The following is a 25,279-nucleotide window of genomic DNA, read 5'->3' as shown; positions in this document are numbered from 1 at the left end:
TGTATGTCCACTGCTATTTTTAATCCCATGGCTCTAGCTATCACGTTAAGAGTTGTTTTGTCAACTTCTCTCTATTAAATAAATATTTACTTCCCCCTTTCCTGGGAAAAAGCTCTGAAAATGCAGTTTAAATCTGAATTCTAGGCCTTAGTGCCAAAAACTTTTTAAAGGCTTTCTAACTTGAAGCTGGAAGTGTTTCATCATTTTACCTTGAACTACATGTCCCCAGTTGGATGTGTCCTTAACCTCTACCCACAGCTTCCTTCCTCCTGATTTCTTTCTGCTCTGTCAAATTACATCATCCTGCCAGTTACCCAGCCACAGAACTTTTATGTCATTTCCAGTATCTTTTTCTTCTCCGTCTGCATAAACTCCAAATGCTAACACTGTCAGGCTTTCCCTGACTCTTATATTCAGCTTCTTGAAAAATAACTCCTACTCATCTTTCAAGGCCCAGGACAGTTCCAGAAAGCATCCCTGTAAGTTGCAGAAGCACCCTTTACCTTGTTTCTAATTCACTCAGCATTTCATGGAAAACACAGAATTCCATTATAACACAGCTGGCTATACACAAGCATGTGTGGCCTTCCCACGGGGCTATAAGTTCCTCAAAGGCAGGGGTTATCTTTTTTACCTCTGTATTTCCAGCATTTAACACAGTATCTGGCACCAAAGGGCTCAGTGAATCTGAATAAACTATGTCATCCTCAAAATATCTCCGTATTGTCCCTTAGAGCCATTAACACATTGGGTAGTCCTGCCTACTGTGCTTTTTATTCCCAAACCTCTTAGACCAAATGAAATGGGTTATTCTCTCTCTTGTTGCCACCACCGCACTTCCATTGAAGGCCTTGTACACCTTTGAACTTCTCTTTGCTTTTAGTCTTGCCATTTGGTCCCTTCTCATTGCCTTTCTTAGGGGTTGGCAATTTTTTCTGCAAAGGGACAGACAGTAAATATTTTATGTATCATGTGGTCTTTTTGTATCATGTGGTCTTTTTAGCAATTGCTCAATCTTATCATTGCAGAGGAAAAGCATTATATATTGTATGTAAATAAATGACTGTAGCCATATGCTAATAAAACTTTATCGATACTGAACTTTGAATTTCATATACTTTCCTTGTGTCACAAATATTGACTTATTACCCCCAGCCATTAAAAAAATGTAAAAAACATCCTTAGCTGAAAGTTCATACAAAAACAGGGGGCAAGCCAGCTGCAGACTGTGGGCCATAATGTGCTAACAACAGGCCTACAGTAGAAAAGAAACAAAAATGAAACTCAGAACTCCTTTATGAACTTTGTATTATTCTGCCATTTGGAGTCACCCTGGGGCTGGGGAAGTAGAACACACATGGGCTTTCGAGTATGAGGTCTGGGATGCTAATTCTGGCCCTATAATATACTACCAAAGTAGTCTTGGACATAATTTATTTTTCTGGGACATAGTTAACTGCTTTTGACTTCAATGTCAGCATCTATAATATAGAAGCAATAATATACCTGTTGTGAGAATTAAGCGAGTTTGTGTATATTAAGCTCATGGCACCAATGCCTGGCACTGGTTGATTCTAGCTTGTAATAAGGCTTCTGCAGATCATCTGTGGCTCTGGGAAGCAACCCTGCCACTCTGTAAGCCACACTGGGCAGTAGGAGAGAACAAAGTGATAGCCAAGCACAAAGCCAGAGAGACAGACATTGGTTGTTTTCAGACACATGGTAAAGATTCTAAGGGCCCAGTTAGCCCTTAGAATTCCTCTGCTACCATTCCTAATTCTGTTGGGCCACTTTTCCTCCTTAGCAAGAACTTCTGACTTGCATGGTGCTTAACCCCTCTTAGCATGCTCACCAAATATCTAGGTGAGCCCTGAAACCTTTCTTCATTCCTGCATCTTTTCCTTTTGGTCTGGGGAAATTCAGACCAAACACACACAGACTGGCCTGTAGTTGGGTCTTAAATAGGCTGTGCCTGGCTGGGCACCCAGTGCTCTCTCCATCCTTCATGAACTTCCTGCTGTACTGAAAATGGACTTTCTCCAGAGCTCAAGAACTAGACTTGCTATGGGAGTTTTAGAGCCCAAACCCCCAAAGTATACAAACAAGGGACATCACATTACTTTTAAGACAGAAAATATCAGTGTGGCACAGAAAAGGCTAAGGCTTAAGGTATTTTCATCCTTGTTTCAAAACCTCTAAGGGTGCCACTGTCTCTGGAATACAGGAGCTCCACTGCGGTTTCCCCAGTGTTGCCCAGACCAGCCCTCCTGTATTCTGCTTTCCTCTCCCTTCCAGAAGTCTCCACCTGCAGTCCAGCCAAAGGGGCTGTTTCTTATTACCCTAAACAATTTCCAGCCTCCCGCCGTTGTACATAATTCAATCACAGTACTTAAAAAGCTTTATTACACATCTTCCCCTAGACTGAGCTAAGGACAGGGAGGAGATTATGTCCGAGTCAGCTCAGGGTTCCCTATACCTAGCGGAAGCCTGGCATGGGGCAAACATTTAATAAATGTTAATGAATGAATCAAACTTCTGAAGTTTTCTCCCGTTAAACTGTTTTAGACTCTTATTAGTAGACTAGCACAGTCTGGGCCACTGCCAAGAAGTAGAAAAACCAAAGAGAAAGAAAAGAAGCATAACCAATGTGATCCAAGCGATGGAAAATAGGTTTTACGGGTGAGGTGAAAGCAGCCCAGGCTGTTTAGCCTGGAGAAGAGATGATGAGGCCTAACTGGATTCTAGGTTTAAGTACAGAAAAGGTTCTCATGAGAAAAATCTTGATCTCCTCTTCCCTTTATAATCAGAAGAAACTTTTACATATTCATGGAAAAGGAAATAATAAGAATTAGCTTAAGATAAGGCCAGGGGGGTTTAACCTGGATAAAAGAACCAGATTAGGCACGATTTTTCCAAAGATACTGCATTGTCGTTGTTGTTTTTGGCAAGTGAACTGGAGGAGTCTTGCTTAGCACTTTTGCTGAAAGCTGTGCAAAAGGAAACAAATATGCTGTCTGGTCCTATTTACTGTGGAGAGACGTAGGAGAAAACCCAAGTCAGGTGAGATTTTCTAATAAGCCACTGACTTTTTTTTTTTTTTTTCAGTACTGAGGATTGAACTGGGGGTGCTTTACAACTGAGCTATATTCCAGTCCTTTTAATTTTTTATTTTGAGACAGGCTCTCACTAAGTGGTCAAGGATGGAAACTGACAAAACTTTTGCCTCAGCCTCCAGATTGCACACAGCAAGCCACACTTTTTATTGACTCTTTTCCTATAGGCACTTTTTCTGGTGTCATGATTTGTAACCCTGTGACAGAATAATCCAACATTTCCAAGTTTCACTAATAGGGCAATGGAAAGAGTGAAGGCAGTGACATCAGAGTGAAATGGTGGGAGAAATGGCCCTGATGAATATATTGTCTATAAAAACAGTGCAAAAACTGACATTAATATATAATTTGAATGATTATAATTAAAGCTAACATTCATTCAGTACCTACCACGTGCCAGGTAGCATTCATATCCCTCCCCCATTTTACAGATGAAGAAACAGACTAGGCAAGGTTAAATAACTTGCTGAAGTCATACAGCTGCACAGTGACAGAGGCAGGACACAAATCCAGGCAGTCTAACTCTAGAGTCTACATCTTACTTATTGTCTTCCTACAGGAAGAGAGGCTGGATCTTGAACCTTAAGATCTCTGAATTCAGGTTCCTTCCCTTAATCTGCCCCAAGTCAGGAAGGGCAAAGCAATACATGACAGTTAGCAGGAGACAAGGCCTCAGAAGTGAAACTCAATCTCCCCTGTTACAAAGAAGGAAACTGAGACTGAGGACTCAGATGAGGATAAGCAAATCAGGGCTTGAATGCCAATTTCTTATCTCCTATTGCTCTTTCCTCCATTATAGATTCTTGTTGAAATGTGAGGAAATGAAGCAATAGAATGTGTCATATTCGTTGCTTCCCCAGAAGATTTCTGGAACAAACTGCCAATTGCACATCAGAACCCTTACCTGAATTACAAGGGTACTCATAGCCTCTCTAAACTCATTTTAAGATTCTACTAGTTAAGGACGATAGTGCACTGACTTATGGTATTGCAGGAGCTGCCAAAATGCTCACATATTAACCCAATCAAGCAAACTTAGACCAGGCACCTTCCAAACTGTGGCTCACAATTTAAGGCTCCTCACTGATGTCCCTATTCTGGGTTCTTTGCTTCAGACAGCCCCAGTCATGGCACCTAGAACCCTGCAGCAAGAGGGAAAAATCGTCAGCCTTTGAATCTAACCCTCGTAGGTCTGAACCAAGCTATGCCACTTACTAGCTACCTGACCTTGGGAAAATCACTTTAATCTTTCTGAGGTCTGGTTTCTTCATCTTTAAATTGGGAGATATTGCAGGGATTGTGAGGATTAAATAAATTATAGTGTGTAAAGCATGTGGCACATTGCAAACCACAAAGCAAACACCTGATAAATATTAGTGTTCTTTCCACCCCTCTCTACATTTGTCCACAATCCACCATTATTTCCCCTCCTCACCAGCTCTCCTTCTTTCCCCTGGCACACTTACACACACGCTGGGCATCTCTGCCTCTAGACCATCCTTCAAGCTGCTCCTTCTCCCACCCAGCATAAATTCCCCACCTTCAGGAATCCTCTGGTCAAGATGGGATTGATTTTTCCTTCTCTCAAACTCCCACTTTGTTTACATTCCTTACTACATTTACCACAGTCAGTCTGCTTTCAGTTATTTATGTACTTATCTATCTTCCCAATGACACTGCAGGGAGAAGGCTTGGAAAAGACAATTACTTACAAGAGAGCAGGAAATGTGTTGTAGTCCTCTGTGTATATTTCTCAACAGCAGGGGCTTGTACATGGCAAGAGCACAATATGTTCTTGCTGAATTGGATCTCTCCGCCCAAGACTGGGATTCTTTATACAAAAATCCAGGACTGAGTTTTTTCCTAAAATAATTACTGCCTAACTAAGTAAACAGGCAATTTTAAAAATTTATTCATTTATTGAGTATTTACCATGTGCCTCAATACTATACATTAACATTTATTCCTATGCCTAAACTAAGATCCACTAATACTCATGTGGATTTACTTTATTCCTTTCTCCATTTCCCCACCCCCGTGGTACTGGGAATTGAACCCAGGACCTTACACATGCTAGATAAGTGCTCTACCATTGAGCTATATCCGCATCCCCTTTTTTGTTTGTTTTGAGCTAGGATCTTGATAAGTTGTCCAGGCTAGCCCTGAACTTAGATCCTCCTACTTCAGCCTCCTAAAGATGGGATGACAGGCAGGTGCTACCAAGTCTGGTCTTTTTCATTCTTCCAGCATACTCAGGACTCCTCTTGTTATATTTTTCAGCATGCATGGAGCCACTGTTGGGAGGATGTCTTTTACTCCCACAGGAAGGCAGATTTGGGAGCAAGTTCTTTGGAGAACTGTTCCACTCCACTGGGTAGGAGATGACTGCCATTAAAACCACACTAAGCATCAGATCCGTGGGATCAGAACACAGATCGGAGTGATTTCTATCTGCCTCAGTTTCCTAGTCTACAAAATAGTTTAAAGTACTAAAAACATTGTCAGCACACAGCACTCAATAAATATAGATATTATAATAATAATGTAGTGCTGAGTACGGTAGTACATGCCTGTAATACTAGCTACTCAAGAGGCTGAGGCAGGAAGATCACTTGAATTTAGGAATTCAAGGCCAGCCTGGGTAACACAGAAACTTTATCTCAAAAAACTAAAATAAATAAACATTAAAATTATTTTTAAAAATCTCAATGTAGTAAATTGGAAAAAAAAAAAAGAGGACATTTCACTTCTACAATTATCTCTACCCCATGACTGATTTCTTATGTAATGTAATTTCTTAAGTCTTTCCCCATCTCTGGGTCTTTTCCCATCTGTAAAATGAAAGTGGTAGAACCAGATGGTTCCCAAGCTCCTTCTACCTGATGTATATTTTTCTGTGATCAACAAAGAATCTTTGGTTCCATATGCTGAGGCTGTTGGCAAGGAAAAATGGAATTTGTAGTTGCTGGTAAACAGAATGCTGTTTACCAAGGCCAAGGGCAGAGCAACTGATTAGTCAGCCACCTGTGAGCTTTCCCCTGCATGAACTATAGCAACAACTCTGTGGGTCTCTGAACAGAGTATAACCTCCCTCCCAACAAAACTCACAGCAAAAGCAAGACAAGAGCCAGAAAAAACAGCAGCAGTGGCTCATGCAGAATCCCTGCACTTTCAGGCCTTTGATGCCTGTAACTAGGACATCATTAATCTAAACTAGGGCCCTCCTTAGCCACAAAGAGAAGGAAAACACAAAGTCCTCTTCTGAACCTGAAAGCTCATAAAACAAAGACCAAAGCGAGTAAATAGGAAATGTCACTGACTCACTTAACCACAACATTGCAGATGCCTACTGTGTGCCAGCCCTGAACCAGGCAGAGGAGGAATGAAAGAGACAGTCCCTTGTCTGTATGGGGTGACACACCAAAGGCAGACTGTGATGAGAACTCAATCAGAAATTCAGCCTCTGCTACAGAAGTTAGGAAGGGGAGCAACTAATCCCGCAGGAGGATAAGATGCTTCACCAAGGAGATCACATGAGATATTGGTCTTGAAAGATGAGAAGAAGCAGGGAATGCAAGCAAAGGCTGGAGCAGGAATATGCAGAGAGTGTTTGAAGAACAGAGACTAGTTTATTTTGACTGGGGCAAAGGGTGAAACAAAGAGAAACAGGGCATAAAAGAGGTTGGGAACAGATTATGGGGTCTTGTGTACGAGGCTGAAGAGTCTAAACTGTAAAGCATTTCTTATGTAATCCCTATTAAGTCTTTTCCCATCTCTGGGCCTTTGTGGCAGTGAAGTCCACAAAGGTTTCTGAGCAGAGATACAATACAATCAGAACAGTGTCTCAGGGAGATCATATGGGCACACATGAAGAAGATGCAAAAGGAACTATATTACTGAATTATTATGGGACCACATAATAGGAGGCCACACATTTTCTAAGCATGTGCTGCAATCCAACAGCTCCTGTTAGAGAAGCTTCTCTCTCCCATCGTTTGTCATCATGCAATATGAGTTGATGAGCCCCCCAACCATCAAAATCTGCTAAAGCACTAGAGTAACAGGACTCCCAAAGTCAAGATCCCAGCTAGTTCTCTGCAATATAGAAGAGCAAAGCTGAGGTGGGAAGATTGAAGGGTGAAAGGTAGAGAGAGGGTACCAAATCCTCCAGCTAGCTCAGTTCCATATAAAAACTCTGAGTCTCTTCTTCACATTACTCCCAGCCTATCTCTCCTTAGAGGGGCTGAAGCTAAGGATAGCCAGCTGAAGGCACCTGGCTGATGGCTGAGGATCCAGTGAGACACTATATACCAACTGCCCAACAGGCACTTAGCATATGGGCAGCAGTCAATAAGTATTAGTTCCCTCCCCATGTCACAAGGTCAGTTATACCTGTAAATCCCACTGAGGCTTCAAGGCTCAGGCCTTATCAACTCTTCTTTCAGAGCCCCTCCAGAGTACTCCAGACCAAAATGGCCCAGTTTACAGGAATCACATATTCAGTACCCATTGCATGACAGGTGCTATACTAGATGACTTACATATAATCCTATTCAATTTTCACAGTGGCCTTATTATGCCCATTTTAGAGAAGAGAAACAAGCTCTGAGAAGGGAAATGACTGGCCCAAGGACACACATCTAGGAAGTGGCAAAGGTGAAATTTGAACCCAAGGCTGCCTGATCCCAAAGCCAAGCACTTTCAACAGCACTTCATTTCTGTCATCTGCAAAAGGCCTCTGATCTTCCACTGAGTGTCCTACAGGTAGCCTGGAAGTTCTCTAAGGAAAGAGACTGGGCCTGACGCTATGACCACTCTCCACTGGACAATCACCTGCAGGTGGCAAGGCTTTAAATATTGTATTGTGAAACAAATGAAAACAGTTAAATTTCAAACAATGTAGTAAGCACAGTTCATAAATTCCTCATATGAAAAACTATTCATGATGTTGGACTGCCTGAGCCCTGAGCCCTGCAATAAGCTTGCTCTGTTCTGTTCCCTGGTTAGGACTGAGGCTAATACCGGTCACAGGTTGAGCTCTAAACCTGACACCGACAGTGATCCGACCTGTCACAACACAAACCCCGACAGACCCTAGGCACAGGCTGAGCCCTGACTGGGACATAAACTGAGCCTTGGTCTCAGCATAGACGCAGCCCCGACAGGTCTTAAATGAGCCCTGAAAACCGTCCTAAAAGAGCGTCCCCTTCGCCTGTCCTTTAGCAGCAGAATCGGGTCGTGACCTCTAGCCGCTCTGAGGCCCTGACTGCCTCCTCCCTCCCAGGAACACCGACTCACTCCAGACCCCCGCCCCGTGTTGCTCGGAGGGACATCTGCTGTCTCGCTTTTACCTTAGCTGACCACAGCGGGAGCGGTGGCGCGCACCCCCACCTGCAGGTCTCTCTGCCGAGAACGCGGAAGAGGCGGTGCTAGACCCGGGGGGAGGGCCCCAAGCAGAGAGGGGCGTGAGGGGGCGGTGCTGCGCTTGCGCCCTAATGGCCACAGGGAGGGGTGCGACCTGAGTATCTGCGCATGCGTGACATGCGAAGGGCAGGGAGAGCGCTGGCTAAGGGGTGGGGCTTAGCTCCTTTCCACGCCTTCTTTTCCTAGTTTTAGCGTCCGGAAGCCACTGAAGGGCCTGGAGGGACGAGACCTGGCAGATGCAGGTTTAATCAGTATTTACTGAACTCTTCTGCATGCCTGAAAGGAATTCTAAATTATTTTTATATATGAATAAATGCTGCTAGTCTTCTCTAAAACGGGCTAATTCTGTAAAATTTCTTTAAAACTATGGATGCCTAGAATTTCACTTCTGTGTTTGAGTAAAACATTACCTCCATTAGTAAAAAAACAAGGGAGCTGGGGTTGTGGCTTAGTGGTAGAACACTTGCCTAGTACATGTGAGGCACTGGATTTGATCCTCAGCACCACATTAAAAAATAATAAAGTATTATGTTCATCTACAACTAAAGCATATTTTTTAAAAACAAAATTCTAAAAAGTTTGTTTCTTATAGAAAAACAGCTGTAAAAGGATTAATGCCGCAACCAACCTTGCCACGACACTTCCCTAGGCTGCAGGTGCCATGAGAGGACAGTGTTTACTTGGATTTAATTCAGGTTCTGACGCTCAGTGTTTCCTTCTTTGTAAGATGGAAGTATACATCCCTTCCCTGCCTGACTCAGCTTGTAGTGAAGGTCTGGTGAGCAATGCTACTGAAAGAGCTTCCTGGGGGTTCGGGATATAGTTTGGTTGGTAGAGTGCTTGCTTTGCATGCACAAGGCCCTGGGTTTAATCCCCAACACCACCAAAAAAAAAAAAAAAGAGTTCTTGGACTGTCCATCATTCACGCCCCCCACCCCAACATTTGTTTCCTTTCCCCTTCTTGGGCAGGTTTTCTCACCTGAATGATGGAAGGAGGTGGGGAACATTAAGATTTTGCTAAATTTTCCAATCTGGGTGAAAACTGGGGACATAGAATCTTCTCCCAAGCTTCTGTATTGGGTCCTGCTAGAATCCCTCAGTCCAACCTGAAAGCTCCTGGGTATCCCAGCCTCTCCCACGCATCACCTTTCAGGCCCACCATCAAAACTTTAAGTCCTCAAGAGTCTTGCTGGCCTGTTCTCCTTACTGTCTTAATTGCCAGTTGGTCCAGAGTCGCTCAGGCCTATGTTGTGATCCATATTCTCAAAGTTGCTATGCCCCAACATGGCAAACAAGTTTAGTTAATATTGGATGAGGGTGCTGAGGGGCTCTGAGGAAGGGGGCTCCTCCAAGGCAGCTGGAACTCCAGCCATGTTTGTGGGTTCATTTCACCACATATTCAACAGCTCCCTGCATAGAGTGGCAGAAGTGCACTTAAAAGAGGCTGTAGTGTTCATGGGAGCCAAGGTTGGTGGGGCATCCTCACCAGTGGGATGCTGGGTCCCAGGGTGAAGAAGATGGCTTACTCCCGTGTTCCCTGTTCCCAAGATGATTATGGATCTTGATCCAACAGGAAAACAAAGTCCAGCCTAGGCTTCCCAACCAATCTACTACTTTACCTCTTTTTTTTTTTTTTTTTTAATTTTTAGTTGTAGTTGGACACAACACCTTTATTTTACTTATTTATTTTTATGTGGTACTGAGGATAAAACCCAGGGTCTCACACATGCTAGGGGAGCACTCTACTGCTGAGCCACAACCCCAGCCCCTGTTACTCTACCTCTAATGCTTTGCTTCTCTTAAGTCTCTGTTCTGCTAGGTTTTGCCCTATTGCTGAGGAGAGGCTCTTTTCTCAAGTCACTAAGCCCCAGTTCTTTCTCTTTCTTTCTCTCTCCTCTAAGCATCCCTCTCTGAATCTCTCAAAGCAATTTTTGTGTTGGCTTCTTGCTGTCTTAATTGCCAGTTGGTCCACAGTCACTCAGGCCATGTATGGTGCAAACCTTGGGCCACACAGTTCTGAGATAAATCTTCATTCTATTTCAAAATGACCATGAACCCAGCGCATGGACTTTCTAACAGCCTGATATGTCCAATGATTGCGGAGGTAGTGAGCAATCTGACATAGGATTTGTGCAAACAGCACCCTCTTAGGATGCTGGACTAAGGACCTCCTCTGGAGCACCAGAAGAAGGAACAGAAGAATGTAGGCCTTTCAGATTCTAGAGCAGTGAAAGGATGAAGGGATACTGGAGTCTGCAAGAGAAGCCAGCTAGCTAAAGACAAACTTTAGCTAGCTATTATATGTCAAGCACTCACAACTGTACCTGAAACATAGCAAGCATTAGCTATTATTATTAATATTATTATGAAGGATTCATAGACTGTCTAATGAAGGTGCTTAGAGATCAATCAATCCTTCACTCCTACTTCTGATGTGAAATAGCTGAGGAATTCAGGTTTAAAGGAGGGTTGGTACTTATATGGAACTTTGGCGGGGGATGGGACTGGAACCCAGGTCTCTACTTCCAAGCTTCTGTACAAAGCCAGGCTGGCACTGTTGCACGTAGAAGGGGAGCTCTAGGTGGGCCTTTGCTGACTTGATAAAAACCAAGCCAAATGGATAAGATGGTTAACAACAACAAAAAGTACCAAGCTGTTTTTCAACTCCTATCTGGAAAGATTGTGGGTTAAGGTCAGTGGGATAACAAGACCTGAGCCAAGAGATTCAGATGTCTTCTGGGGAATAAGCTCAGGAGTTAGCCCCATGTCCTACCTCCACCACTTTGAGATCCAGCCAACAACAAACACCTTCCTTCTGAAATGGCTTCCTTTCCTATAATTAAGGTTGGGACTCTATATCCACTGTCCCTTCATTTGTTAGTTCTCCTAACCCCCATATGAAGGGGTGAGATCTTAACTATAGCCAATGCCAGGTAACTTGAACTAAAACTAAGAAAATTTCACCACCAGATTTGAGTACTCCAAAGGCAAGGGCCAGCCCTCTGCTTCCCAAGGGTCTAGAATTCTCAGAGTCCTGGGAGAACCTTAGGACTGGAGAGCTGGACCAGACATGATCATACCAGCCAGCCAACTACATGGCCCATGTTCTGAGGGCAAAAAGCCCTTCCAGCCCCATTCTGGCCTGGCACATTCCATGGTCTGCCAAGAGCCATGTGGCACCCAGACCACAGCTTCCCACAAGTGGATGCTTTAGTTGGTCTCTTTTACTTTACCAAAAATAACAACAATAAAGTCTCCCTTCTATTTCACAAAAATAGATTTCCCTCCCCCTGACCCCTATGCCATCAGCCCTTGCCACAGTCTAGAATCCACCGTGTAAGCTGCAGTCCACTCTGGGGGGAAGCTCCTACTCCCCTCACTCCAGAGCCGCAGACAAAGCTGCCAGGCCAGCATGTTTCCCTTGGGAACTTCTCTGGAGGCAGCAAAGGCAGAAATCCCAGGCCCAGATGGCTGGCCCCAAGAGCCCCATCTGTTTCCCCATTGGGCAGGCAGTTCTAGGCTGTCAAGAAGGGCATAATTTTGGAGGCTTGGCTCAGCAGGCAACCCAGCCAACCCAAGGGGTGGTGGGGCTCTCTGGCTAGAAATTCTTGCTCAGAGCAGGAACAGCTGTGTCCTGAAGAGGGTTTGTAAAACCCTTTTTCCATGTGCATTTCTGTGTAACAATCAGGTCCTCATTTTGGAGGCAAGCCCCTGATCTTTAATCCAAGTCCGTGAAAGACAGTTTTCCCCTCTTCTCCCAGCTTTAGTATCCTCCTTTGTACAATGAGAGACAGACTGGATTATTCTCAGGTCCCTCTGGTATTCCATCCTGGCCTCCCATTATAGAGGCTTTGGGAGGGCAGAATCCTGTTCCTGCCTTAGTTTCCCCACCTGTGTTGTGTGGGCACAGGGCTGGGCAAGAAGTTATTGAGCAGTGAATGAACATCCCAGTCTCTCTGTGGATGGCTGTGCTTGGAGATCCAATCATCTGGAATGTCTCAGGAATAGGTGGGAAGGAGGCAAGTACTTTCAGGATGGCGTCTCTCCATCAGCTATAAGATCCTCAGTGTCCTGGGATGGGAGAGAGGACTTCAGATTTCCCAGTTCAAATCCACTGGATCCTTGGACTGGAGGATTATTTTGTGCTGGGTTTCAGATCCTAAGAGTCAGTTTTGTATATTCTGGGAGCTAGAATGGAGTCCAGGATTCCTGGTTTAAAAGCCAGGGGACCTTTGTGAACATTAGAGATCATTCCCAAACCCCAGGAGGCACTCTATTATCAGGGCTTTCTGGAGACATGGGCATCCCTGATCGAGCAAATCAGAACCCACATCTGTGGTGGGCCAGAGGATTAAGGAACTCAGGGTAAGCTTCCCCCTTCCAATCTCTACCCAGGTCCCCAGGATTCATACTAATGGAAGATGGTACCCTGGAAGCTTCCACCATAAAGGTACATCTACACTTGTACACATGGTCAGATACCCTGAGAGGGGATAACAACTTGTCAAGACTCCTACAGTGGTCATGGTCTAATGGTCCCAATCTCTTCATGCATCCATTCATCTCTCCATTCACCCAACATCTATGGAGAGCCTACTATGTGCCAGGGAGGGCCTATCTCTCACAGATAGGCATCTCATAGTCAAGATCTCACACACACACTCACACTGGCATCTGTGTTCCAACTTACATAGAGGCCACTTACTCTCTTGCTGTCACCTCAGCCACAGTCACATCCACATTCCCCAAATAGGAACCACTATGGAAAGGTCAGAGAAGAAACTGGATAGCCCACCCTTCTCCCAGACTTCATGCCAGGGGGTTTGACTCCTCCTTTCTTTCCATTTGCCCACTTGAAGCCCTCCCTTCTCTATTCACAAGCAGCGAGGAGGACATGTAGGCAGACTTCTGAGAACCAGAAGTCTACAGGTATTGAGTATGTGGAGGGGTCCTAGGGCCTTCAGATTCCTCTAACATCAGACTCCCAAGGATGCCCTCCCCCAGCCACGCTGTTGCAGATGGTCCATCTGATGAGCAACAATGTCCAGGACTAGGCTCAGTGACAAATCCGCTCTGTCATTTCCCTCTGTAGAGACACAAGGTGAGGAGGGGTCAGTCTGAGTTCATCTTGCCAGATAGCCACTTCCCAAACCATAGGACCCAACCATTCTTCTGTTTGAGCCTGGCCCCTCCCGCCCTGGACCCCAACTGTAGTCTGCAGACTGGATTCACTGTAGCATGGAATCCATTGTCGAACGAATTGCTTCCCCTAACGTATTCACTTGGTTATTTGAATTCTGTATAGTAGGCAGCCTTTGGATCTGAAAACTCCCAAAAGCTAGCCTTGGCAGGGGAAGCAATGGAGTTTTGGCCTCACCAGTGGCTCCAGCTCCCGCTGGTCTACCAGGCTGAACTCTCGAATGAAGTAGTAGAAGTGCTTGTAGCAGGTGTTGACGTGTGCTTCTGCCCCCATGCTGAGGATGCTGTCGAAGTGGTGGATATAGACATGGACAAAGACTCGGAAGAGGCGGGTCAGGATCTTGGTACAGACCTGCTGGAAGTTCTTGGGGAAGGGAACACCTAGAGGCCAGAGAGGGACAGAAAGAGGGATCAACATCCTACTGACAAAATTTTGCCAACCCTCCCCTCCCCACACAGATTGCTTTTACTGTTTGTTTGTTTTTTTCTCCCCAGTACATATCTCAGCACATTTGTCCTGGAGAGAGAGAAAAAGAGAGAGGAGGACAGGGAGTGTGAGCCAGAGACAGCCAGCCAGACAGACATGTTTTGTTATCTCCCATGTTTTTTTTTTTCCCCCCAGTGCTGGGGACTGAATCCAGGACCTTCTGCATGCTAGGCCATTCCAGACAAGTGCTGTGCCACTCAGCTCTATCCCTAGCCTCTCCCATAGTATATTTTTTAATGAAGCACAAATCTGACTGTGCCTCCCTGCTGCTGAAATGTAAATCAGCTTCTAAGTTTTCCCATCCTCTAAAGCAGGGCTTTGCAACTTTGTTGCCGGTGACTGATCAACCCTTCTCAGATCATGATGAAAGTTATGGCTCAAACTCTCCCCAAGCAAGGTGTGTATCTGCAGGGATGCTCACATCACACCCTTGTATACAATTCCAAGGAGGGGTGATTTGGGTCTGCAGGGCTGGGATTGTGGCTCAAGTGGTAGAATGCTTGCCTAGCACCTGTGAGGCAATGGGTTCGATCCTCAACACGACACCAAAATAAAATATTGTATCCACCTAAAACTAAAAAATATTAAAAAAAAAAGTTTGGGGTCTGTTTTTAAAATCTTGTGCCTTCAGGACTAAGTCCTAACTTCCCAGCATGGCATTGCACAAGGTCTTTCATGATCTGATCCTGACCTCTCTCTACTGCCTCATCTTGAATCCCTCCTCTTTTCAACATTCACACAGCAAGTCCCAGACTCCCAATGATTAAAATTACTAATTACTAGAACCAGTTCATATATTCCTCATTTTTTCAAATATGCAATAGCACAAAGAACCTTCTATCTGTGAGCCTGCCCCTAAGCTGGGTCTTTTGAACCTTTGGCCTCTAAATCCTTACAGTTTGGCTGATGGGTCTGATAACCATTCTAGATATGATAAAATGGAGGTGGTGCTTAAAGATTAAGTCACTTGCCCATTGCCACATAATTATTAATTAGTACAGACTGGAGGCAGGATTCAAGCCCTCTTTATACTACATGGCAGCAACCCTCAGAAGTAAATAATAAAGACCCTGCCCTTGGACCTGTGGAAAAGGTAGTTTGTGCACAGCCCCCTATGCTCCCTTATGCTCAGGGCAGAGGTCTTGTGGTTTATGTCCTCTTCTCCATTGTGGCAGAGTCATCCAGGGTTAAAGGAATGGATATCTGGGGGTATGGCTATCTCACAAGCCCAAGGATATAAAGCTAGAAGGGAACAGAGCCCAGATTCAGGTCCATACCTGGCTCATCCAGTCCCACAGTCCCCTTTTTCCCTCATTGCTCTTGGTGGGATTAAGCCTTCCAGGTCCATCCCAGGCCTCTCACACTTATCCTTCCCATCAACACATTGGGTCCTGGTCTCATAACACAAGACATGAACTCTAGTTCTGACTCTTTCCTAATTCAGTGCACTTTCCCTCTTGGCCTCAGTTTCCTCCTATGTAAAATGAAGGTACTATTGTTGGGCATGATAGTACAGGAAATGGCAGCCACTGGCTGGGGAGGAGCTGTGGGCATTGAATTGTGACTCAGTGCCAGGCTTTCCTCAGCATTCAGACTTCTCCCCTCTGGGCCTGACCACCCTGCCACACCTATCTCTGAGTCTTATAGCCTTAATAGAAATGAGCATGAGGCTGGGTGGGAGCGGGAGCCCAGGATACAGGTGGGGCTGCTGTGATGCACACACTGTCATGCCTGCTCAGCCCCTGGGTGAGGAAGCAGGGTCAGGGTGACATCACTCATCTCCCCTCCCCACCCTCACCGCCCAGGCTGCACAGCTGAGATAAGAAAATATCTCACAAAGGAAAATTCTGCCCTCAGAGCCTTGGTCTACAGTAAAGATATCATCTAGGTTCATCCAGGTTCCAATCTCTTCTCTTTCCTGGGGCCAGGAATCAGAGGGAACTCCCAGAGGATGGAGTAAGATCAGCCCAAGAAGGCAAACCTGTTACAAATAACTTGGGGCACCTGTTCTGGAAGGTTCTGAGAATCATGGTCTTGCTGGAATGGTCTCTGGTGGGGCACTCATGCTTGGGTCAAGAGCCCCCAAAGGGAATCAGACAGTCCTAGTTAAATAGCTGATAAATAGCAAGATACTTGCCCTTGTCTCAACCTCTTCTTGTATGATAGCAGAATGAAAGTAACCTACCCTTCAGAGTTGCTATATCAAACTAAATGCCTCAGCTATGGATTGGGCTCCTGGGGGCTCCCTCCCTTCCAGGCCCTGCTGACCCTCCAACCAGGTGGTGCTCACCAACACGCGTGGGAAAGACATCCTCATCATTGATGAGGCCCTCGATCCAGTCCATGAGTAATGCCATATAGCGTGGAGCGGAGAGCTTGGCCGGCCGCCGGTACTGGCGCTCGTCCTGCCAGCGGTATTCGTATCGGGGCCCGCCGGCCATGACCGGGCAGCTGGACTCACTGCAGCGCTCAGCCATGGTGCCATAGATGAGGTTGATGCGGTTGAAGAAGTCCACCACGTGCACAGCGATCCAGTCATCGATGTTCTCGCCAGGTGGCAGCCTCACCACACTGCGCAGGTCCAGGCCCGACTTGAGTGATGCCTGTGCCTTCTTATAAAGCTCGAAGCGCTGTGTGCCTGGCTCAAAGCGCTTTCGCGGCCGGAACGTCTTGTCCTTGGCAAACACCTGCTTCAGGCAGAGAGCCATGGCTAGGCTTGGTAGGGCCAGGTGTCCAGGGGCAGGGATCTGAGGATGCTCTGCCAAGCACAAGGGCAGGGGTGGTGGTGGTCAGGGCCTTATCAAATGGGCTCTGACTTCTCAACACAACATTTGGGTCTCACCTCTCAGCCTGAGATCTGCTCCCTCCACGTGGAATGGAAATCCTCATCCTCCAGGCCTAGGGCCCCACCCCTTTCCAGGCTACCTTAGTTCTCCTTCTAGTACCCACATGCACCTCTTATCTTGTTTTGTTTCCTCTGCATCTCATAGTGGGCTGGGTCTGGGCTCCAAAGATAGAGACTACTGCAGGCTCAACAGGAGACAGGGGCCTGGAAGAGATGACTGACCTCTGGGAGCCCCACCTGTTTAATGTGGGAGAGCCTAGCTGCATTGTGCTGTGGGGAGAGGGAGGGCCCTGGCCTCCACTTCCTCTGGGATAGTTTATCCGGCCACCGGGGATTCCCAGAGAGCAGGAGGGACTTTTCTACCAAAAATGTCCTTTCCTTTTTCTTTACTCTGAAAGAGGAAAGGGACCTTACGTGGCCAGCTGGGTGGCCGCTGAGTGTGGCCACAGGCACTGGAGGAGGGGGAGGGTGGCCAGCCTATAAAAGCACTGCTTCCTCTGACAATGGCTGCAGGTTCTTCCTTTCAAGCCAGCCTCCTCCTGATCAAGCATCTCGGGCCTTCCCCCTGCATCCGAAACACTATAAACATTTCTACCACATCTACTGTGCACCTGACACTGGAGGGTAGGAGAGTGCAGTCAGATTTACCCGGCTGGGCCCATCTAGAACTCAGACATGCAATGCTTTTTTCCATTGCCCCCTACAATGGAAGTATCCCAGAAAACAGAACAGACTTGGGAGAGAGGCAGCAATCAGCCCCAAACAAAAAGGCAGGAGTGCTGGGTTCACCACTGGATTGCTCGGTGACACCTGTAGCACCATAGATTTAAACCATTCAATTCCTGTGTCACTATGATACAGCCAGATTTTTGAGTATCTGAGGGCATCATCTCATCTCCCCTGTGAGTGTGTGAGCTATTGGGAAATGCAGACCAAGATACCTGCTGAGACTGGAACTTAGCCACAAACTGAGCACTGACCCTGGCCCCAGACTTAGCACTAAGGCCAAGTATAAGCTAAGCAGTGAGCTTGGGCTCCAGGCTGAACTCTGACTTGGCCTTGACCCTGGTCAGTCTGAGCCCTAACTCTAGGCCCACAATGAAACTTGAATACAGTCAAAGACAAAGCCTGGTCTTGACTTCAGAGTGACTGAATGACATTGGAGCATTTTCCTTTCTCACATATCTGGTAATTGTTGGGACAAGACTGAGGAAGGGAGGGTGGGAACAAGGTGACAACTGTTTGTAGCTAAAGGCATGCCACATATGGGCAACAACTCAGACTAATGGAGGAGATGTTGGAACTAGGGTCCTTCCTTATACCCATAATAGGCAAGCCAGGATGGTTACTACAGGCAGTTTGGAGAGGCCTCCCAGCAGGATCTTGCCCTCTGGAAAAAAACCTTGAACATGTGGAAGTTCCTCTCATCCATCATGACCCATTAATTTCTTCCTGAAGAAGTGCCAGGACCTGAGCTTCTTTTCTCATCTCGTTTTGAGGTTCTAGGAAATGAATACAGATCCTCGCACATGCTGGACAGCATTCCACCACTGAACTACATCCCTGATCCAGCACCTGAGCTTCCTGAAGCAAAGAAGAGGAGGTATCTAGGCTTTAGTTTTCATCTCTGTTTTAAACCTGTTTGGGGTAGGTGCTTCCAGAATCACTCACACACACTGCCATTAGGTGGGGGTTCCTGGGTGCTCTGCTTTTACATGGCCCCTTTTACTGAGAGTTATAGACATCCTGGCATTCAACTCCATACCCTACCTCTCTAGCCTCACTTTCCGCTTCCCTACACAAACTACTTTGCTTCTTCCTGATTTCTGAACACACCTCCCATTCTCCGGTCTGTGTGTTTTCTCCAGCTGCACCCTGCCTGAACATACTCCACCAAGTTGAATGCCACCTCCTCCTGCAGCCTCCTCTACAGAGCTTGATCTCCTCTTTGTATGGAGATGTCTCTTTGGCCACTCTCTCTCCACCCCATGCCTAACCTAATTCAGGGGCAGGCACAAAACTGGTGCTCAGTTTTTAAGGGAGTTTTAGTATTAAAATAGCCCTGAGAAATCAACTGGTCCAACCCACTTGTAAAGATAGGGAAACTGAGGTCCAGAAAGGAGACTTGAGGACACTGCATTCACATAACAAATTACAGGCAGAACTGGGAATTGGGATAAAGAGGGATTCAGCCCATGACAAGGAGCAAAAGACCATTTTCCTGCACTGGCTGGTCACTGGCCTGGTGGAGATAAGGACAGAGAGTGGGGTGAAGGGAGAGGGGCAACATCTTCCCCACTAATCAGACCAACCTACTTCTTTCCCCCCCAACACACTGACAATACCCTTGGCAACTTGGTTGTCCTGACTAGGAAGCTAAAGTCCCACCTACCTGCTGTAGAATTTCAAGGCCTTGGACTTTTACTAGGAAAATGTAAGCTGAGGGTCAGTGCAGGCAGGTCTTTACTCTCCACCCTGCTCTCCCTGAACCACTACCCATTCCCCCTCTTAGTCGCTATTTCCTAATGCTGGGCAAATGGCCAGTGGCTTGCTCACTCCTGGCTGTGCATCTGGACTCCCAGATAAAGACCACAGGGTGACCCTGCCTGTTTTCTGACATTTAGCCCCCTGCCCGGGCCACACCCACCCCTCCTTGGACCTGGCCAGGGAACTCAGTCAAAGGATAGTTCCAGAGCGAATTAAGAATCCAGCACGGGGCCCCCTGCAGGACAGATATCCTGGCAGCGCTCGGCCAGCCATGCCCACCCCAGTCTCCCCTGGACCTTCTAAGAACCTCTCCCCTCTCACCAGCTGTCAGGGCAAGCAGGTTGTGGGACCCAGAGGAGCCAGCCTGACATTTCCGCTCCCGAGGACACGCCCCCCTCAACCACCGCCACCCCCAACCCAGACTTTCGCTACTCTGAGTCTTCGGCCTCGAGTTGACTGTGGTCACCCTGCTTTTAGGCCAGAGTCTTCTCCGGACCGTGCCATGCCGGGACCGTGGAAGAAATGAAAGTAGAAGTAAGGCAGGGACCCTGGGGCGCGGGCGCTCACTCACGGGGTCCGCCAAGACGGGAGAGCTTGAATCTTTCTTGGGCTGCGGTCACATGCCAGCGCGCTGGGTCGCCCTCCTGTGGGTCTTCCTGCTCGGCAGCTCCCCTCGCCTGCCTGCCTGTCCTGCTCCGCTGCGGCCGACCTCCTGCCCGCAGGGCGACGCCAGCTCCGCCCCGGGCCCAGCCACGCCGCGGCCACGGGGCGGGGAGGGGCGGGGACAGGGACTCCCCCACCCCAATACACAACACTTCACTTGCGCTTTTCCGGAAAGTCCATATCAGGCTCCCAGCTTCCCGCTGAGCAAGGCACTAACTGAGGGGTCGGTCCTCTGGGGGTCTTCTTGGCCCTTTAGACTGTAATGTGGACATGTCCAGCTTCTTTTTGGAGCAAACAAAAGGGCTGCTAGATAAATGGTGGTTTTCTTGCCTTCCTGGAATCTTTGGTGCCTCACTTGTCCCTGAACTCAATAAGAGAACCTGTCTGCCCTATCCACAGGGAGCAGGCGCTGAAAATCCACTTCAGTGAATGAATGAATGAATGTCGTCTGTCTTGGGAACCATGAAGTGAACATCTCCTGAGAGGACTGACCCCCAATTAGTGCTCAAATCAACAGACTTCACCTTTCCCATCAGGGCATGGGGTATAGGGTGGCTTCCTCTGGCTGGACTGATTCTCACTCCTCACCTAAAGTCACCCATTTCCCATCTCCAGATCTTTGTTACACCTGTTCCCTCTTTGGAATACCTTCTTTTGCTCCTTCCTTCCTTCCAACCAAATCCAAATCCTTCCAGACCTGATCTGCTCTGCCTACTCCTCTACCTGGATTCTCTCTTGGAGACAGATAAGTATCTCACATTAGTGTTCAATTATGCTGTGATCCAGGTCCAGGAGCAAGTCACCTGGCTCTGTTTGGGATGGGAAGGAAGATTGGAGGTCTTCCTTGCCAGAAGGGCCAAGGCAGACAGCCGGGCTGCAGAAGTCACTCTGGAGGAAAGTGGGAGATGAACAGGTACAAGTAGGGGAGAGCTGGAGGCCATAGATGGGCACATACCATGGCACAGATGTCCCAGTGGGCTCCTCTTAGGTCTGGACCTGCTTAATCAATGACATGGAAACCCCAGATCCTTAGGGACTTGAGGGCTGGGGGAGTAGTTCAATGGTAGAGAGCTTGCCAAGTATATGTTGAGGCCTTGTATTCAATCCCCAGTACTGGGGGATGAGAGTTCCAGCTTAGAACTGAGGATCCATTCTGTTATTGAGCACCCATTTTTCTCGTGTCTGAAGTTCTCTATATTTTTGTGTCTGGGCCTTATTGTGCTCCAAGTCCCCAATAAGAAACACTTACCTATGGAGAGAATTCAAATCTACTCCTTTATTTAGTATCCTAACCAATACCTTTTATTGAGCATGATTGTGCACAGAGATCAGGGGATTGGATGATGACGTTTATCCAGTTACTGACTTCAGGTGCCGACAGGTCAGCAAGGGGAAAACACATCCACAGATAACACAGGTCATCCAGAAGTGAGAATATGGTTGAGCACTGATGGCTGAATTCTTGGTAAGAATGGGGATGTCTAAAGGAAAGATGCAGAACACCCTAACTGGGCATTTTTTAGGAGGGGTACTGGAGATTGAACTTAGGGGCACTTGACCACTGAACCATACCCTCAGCCCTATTTTATATTTTATTTAGAGACAGGGTCTCACTGAAATTGCTTAGTGCCTTGCTTTTTCTGAGGCTGGCTTTGAACTCTCAATCCTCCTGCCTCAGCCTATTGAGCCTCTGAGATTACAGGCATGCGCCGCCGTGTGGGGCATACTGGGCATTTTGAGCTCTCAATATGAGTTTAATAAAGGAACTATTGATAGGTAGAGTTGTGGTGTGGGAGAACCATGAGGATATGTAACACCAAAGGATTAGCAAAGGTGGTGGGTAGCTGTCAGCCCTAAGCTGAAGGTGCACAGGACAGGTAAGATTAGGATGTATGGGTGGGGGGCCATTGACAGGCATTGGGGCCTACAGGGGAAGAGCATGATCAGTCCACAGCAATCAAATGGAGAAGGACTGGGGAAAAATAAGGGACCTCACTTCCCTCCCCCACTCCCTCCCATCTCTGGCCAGGTTCCTCATTAGTGGAATCTCACCAGAAGCCAAGGACAAGGGAACTTGTTGCTACAGCCAATAGGGGTCAGTTTCCTGGGCACAGGACTGGATGGAGGGTGGAGATCTGGAGAGTCAACATGGGGTCAGGGCTGACTTTACAGAGGAAATGACTTAGAAACTCCTTGTGCTTTCCTTATCATTCAGTTCTAAATATTTCACAAATTTCATTGTAATTTCCTCTCTCTTAACTCTTGGATGATTTAGAAGTGTGTTTTTAGTTTCTCACCCTATGAGAGGTTTATGTTTTTCTTGTTGACTTCTACTTATATTGCATTGTGGTCAGAGATCATGGTCTGTGAGATCCTTTGGAATTTGATGTGACTTCTTTTGTGGCTTCGTACATGGTAATTTTCTGTGCCTCTGAGTTGGGTTTTATAGGATGGGCAGGAATTTGGTGAAGAGTGAAAAGCACAGAATCTCACACTGTGGGAAATAGGTGGCCCATTTAGAAGGAACTTCAGAAGTTTCAAATTCATCTGCACAGTTCTGGGTGTGTGTGGGAAGGGAGGCAGGTAGGAGTGGGGTCAGAGATAGCCCAGATCCTTCAAACACCTGCCCCCTTTCTGTTGCTCTCAGTTTGGGCTAAAGAGACTGTGTGTTCTCCCAGGAGGCCTGTTGGAGCTGAGAAGGCCCAGATCTTGGAGATCCTGGCTTTACCATGTATTCACTGTGTGATCTTGGGTTAGTCTTGCCTTCTCTGAGGCATGTACTGCGCACCCACACCAGAGAGGCACTCTTCCCTGCTACTGTGTCCTGAGTGTAAATGGCTTCAGAAGGCTCAAATGAGGCCCATCTTAGCAGCTTGATAGGAGCCAATGAGGACCTAGGAGAGTATATACTCTCTTCCACTGCAGAATCTTGGCACATACCTCCATGCCAGTGGCTCCAAGTGACAGCATGGTGGTATCCAAGGGTCATGAGATCTGGACTCCTGTCCTGGGTCTCCCACTGCTCTATATTTTTCTGAGAAAGCCCCTGTCCCTCATTGGCCCTCAATTTCCACATCTGCGCCACAAAAACATCTTCCAACCTAATATCAAGTACCTTATCAAAACCTAAAAAGCTTCTGGCCCCTTGCCCATCTGGACCTGCACCCAGTGACTCCTTGGATACAGAGTGGTCTCTCCTGGGGACTCCATGGGCCCTCCCATGCCAGGAAAGGTTCTCCATCCCCATCCCCTTCCCAGAATGAGCTACTATACCTACAGTGTACCTCACCAGGTACATCGCATCCACTATAACTTTTTAGGTCTGCCCTCTCCTCACTTGCATTTAAGAGTTTCTGTTTCAGCTTCTGCCCTTTCCTGCCCAGGAGGAAGGATCTTCCATCTTGGATCTCCTATCCTGGCCCTTTGAGGAGACAGCATGGCAGTAAGAGAAGTTGAAGTGAGACTCCCTTTGGTGTGAAGAAGACAAGGTTCAAGGGAATATGGCGGGGGAAGACAGGGTTGACAAAGATGTACATTAAAATTCAGTGTTACCTTAGACAAAGCACTTGTTCTCTGAGCCTATTTCCTCTTCTCTAAAACAGAAATAACATCTGCTCCATAGAAGGGATGGGGAATGATAGCCCCTGTAAACAGCAGAAGGCAGTGGCTAGTCTGTTTCAGGGATGCTGCCTTCAAACACCCAGCAGGTGTTTTTGTAGAGTAGGAACTGAGTTTATTCTAGGCTCCTGGAGGCAGAGACCCAGACAACATGAAGAGACACTGGCAGGTCAGAATTGTCCAACCATGCAGCCTAGATGCTTGTGCTCTTTCTTGGGAGGGAAGTGTGCAAGCAACCCTGTGACAAGGTGTTCAGGGACTCAGTCCTTCTGATGTGTAGGAGGGCCCCCTTGCCTCCAAGAACTGCTTCAAGATTCTCTGGACTCTCCCAGCATCTTATCCATCATTTGAATTGAAGGCATTGCCCCCAGCTGTCCAGGTTTAAGGTCCTCCATCTTCAGAAGGAGACTTTTGGAGGTTGTGTCAGAAGCCCAGTTTGTGTAAAAGTAGCTTAAGGCAATTTCATGTTCCCCTAGACCTGACCTTCAATATGGTCCTGGTAGATGATTAGTCCCTCCAACTACTTGGTTTGTTCCCAGTAGAGGTTGACCCCAAGAGTGGAGGTGATAGTTGGGGAGTGGATTTCACCAGTGTCCCAGACTTAGCCTTCCATAGAACCTACCACAAAGGCTGTACAGAAAGTTCTGTCCCACCCTACCTTCTTCTCTGCTGTTGTGGTTTCTCACATTCAGCCTTTGGGGCTACCTGCCTAGAGCATCCAGTTCAAAGCCCTTCTACAGGATGCTTCCTCAGATTTCCCCAGACCCTGTGGCACTTTCTTCCTCCAAGTATGTTCACTAACACTTGTCTCTGAGTCACCAGTGGAGATGGGGGTGATTTTATAGTCCCCAGAGGGCTGGGGTGATATCTTTTTGGTATTAAGAGTAGAAAATTAGTATAGTTTTAATGTCTTAGAGAGAGAGCATTGTCATTCATTTGACAGGTGTTTTCTGAGGGCCTGTTAGGTGTTAGGCACTGTATCTGGGCCAGGTTATGTGGGTGATGACAGAGGCCTCAGTCTTCGAAGGTGCTTCCCCTGGTCCAGGTGTCTCTCTTCCTAGCTCAGAAGACTGAGGCTGCAAAGGATCATTAGTGAGTGACAGAGCAGGGAGGAGGTGAGTTTTAAAGGGGAAGGGTTCTTAGATATCACTTAAACTCTTTGAAGTACATGGGGAAACTGAGGCACAGGGAGAAACAGGGATTGGCCTAGTGCTAAATCATAAAATAAAACCATTCACAGAACCTTCTATATACCTATGATGAGATATATATTATCATTTCTTCCTCTCAGTAACCCTGGGAAGAACAGAAGGAGGTTGTTTTTTGAGAGCTTTAAAATAGTACCTTCAGGGATGGAGGGGCAGGAAAGAGAGACAGTTCACCAAGTGGGGAGCCGGGATTGAACATGTTAGTATGAGATCCCAAACCCTGCCTTGCAGTGCT

At 46.9% G+C, this 25,279-nt stretch overlaps 2 protein-coding genes and 1 long non-coding RNA gene across 7 annotated transcripts in view; 1 reads left to right on the top strand and 2 right to left on the bottom strand.

Moving 5' to 3' along the window:
- Mknk1 (MAPK interacting serine/threonine kinase 1) overlaps nucleotides 1–8,579 on the bottom strand; it is a 49,898-nt gene extending 41,319 nt beyond the window's left edge. For 2 of the 5 annotated variants that reach the window (XM_046469219.2, XM_058570784.1), the window contains exon 1: nucleotides 4,826–4,847. The gene's annotated coding sequence lies outside the window, so the exon portion shown is untranslated. Of the gene's footprint in view, nucleotides 1–4,825; nucleotides 4,950–8,464 lie in introns of those variants that run through there. The other 3 variants (XM_046469218.1, XM_058570785.1, XM_058570783.1) reach the window with 3 other exon arrangements.
- A 364-nt stretch (nucleotides 8,580–8,943) lies between these two features.
- Mob3c (MOB kinase activator 3C) lies at nucleotides 8,944–20,300 on the bottom strand. Its single transcript, XM_046469391.2, has 4 exons — nucleotides 20,127–20,300; nucleotides 16,514–16,981; nucleotides 13,915–14,117; nucleotides 8,944–13,623 (listed from the first exon to the last, which is right to left on the bottom strand). The coding sequence occupies exons 2-4, from the start codon at nucleotides 16,929–16,931 to the stop codon at nucleotides 13,594–13,596; spliced, it is 651 nt and encodes a 216-aa protein (XP_046325347.1). The 5' UTR covers nucleotides 16,932–16,981; nucleotides 20,127–20,300; the 3' UTR covers nucleotides 8,944–13,593.
- Nucleotides 19,951–23,780, top strand: LOC124110213 (uncharacterized). Its single transcript, XR_006857219.1, has 2 exons — nucleotides 19,951–20,089; nucleotides 23,602–23,780. It is a non-coding gene; the product is annotated as an uncharacterized LOC124110213 (long non-coding RNA).
- The last annotated feature ends 1,499 nt before the right edge of the window (nucleotides 23,781–25,279 follow it).

Source organism: Marmota monax, unplaced genomic scaffold, assembly GCF_021218885.2.
Source record: "Marmota monax isolate L192 unplaced genomic scaffold, Marmota_monax_Labrador192_F-V1.1 WCK01_AAM20220418_F8-fsc00008, whole genome shotgun sequence".
NCBI classification, from domain to species: domain Eukaryota; kingdom Metazoa; phylum Chordata; class Mammalia; order Rodentia; family Sciuridae; genus Marmota; species Marmota monax.
This window is presented reverse-complemented; position numbering and strand designations above follow the sequence as displayed.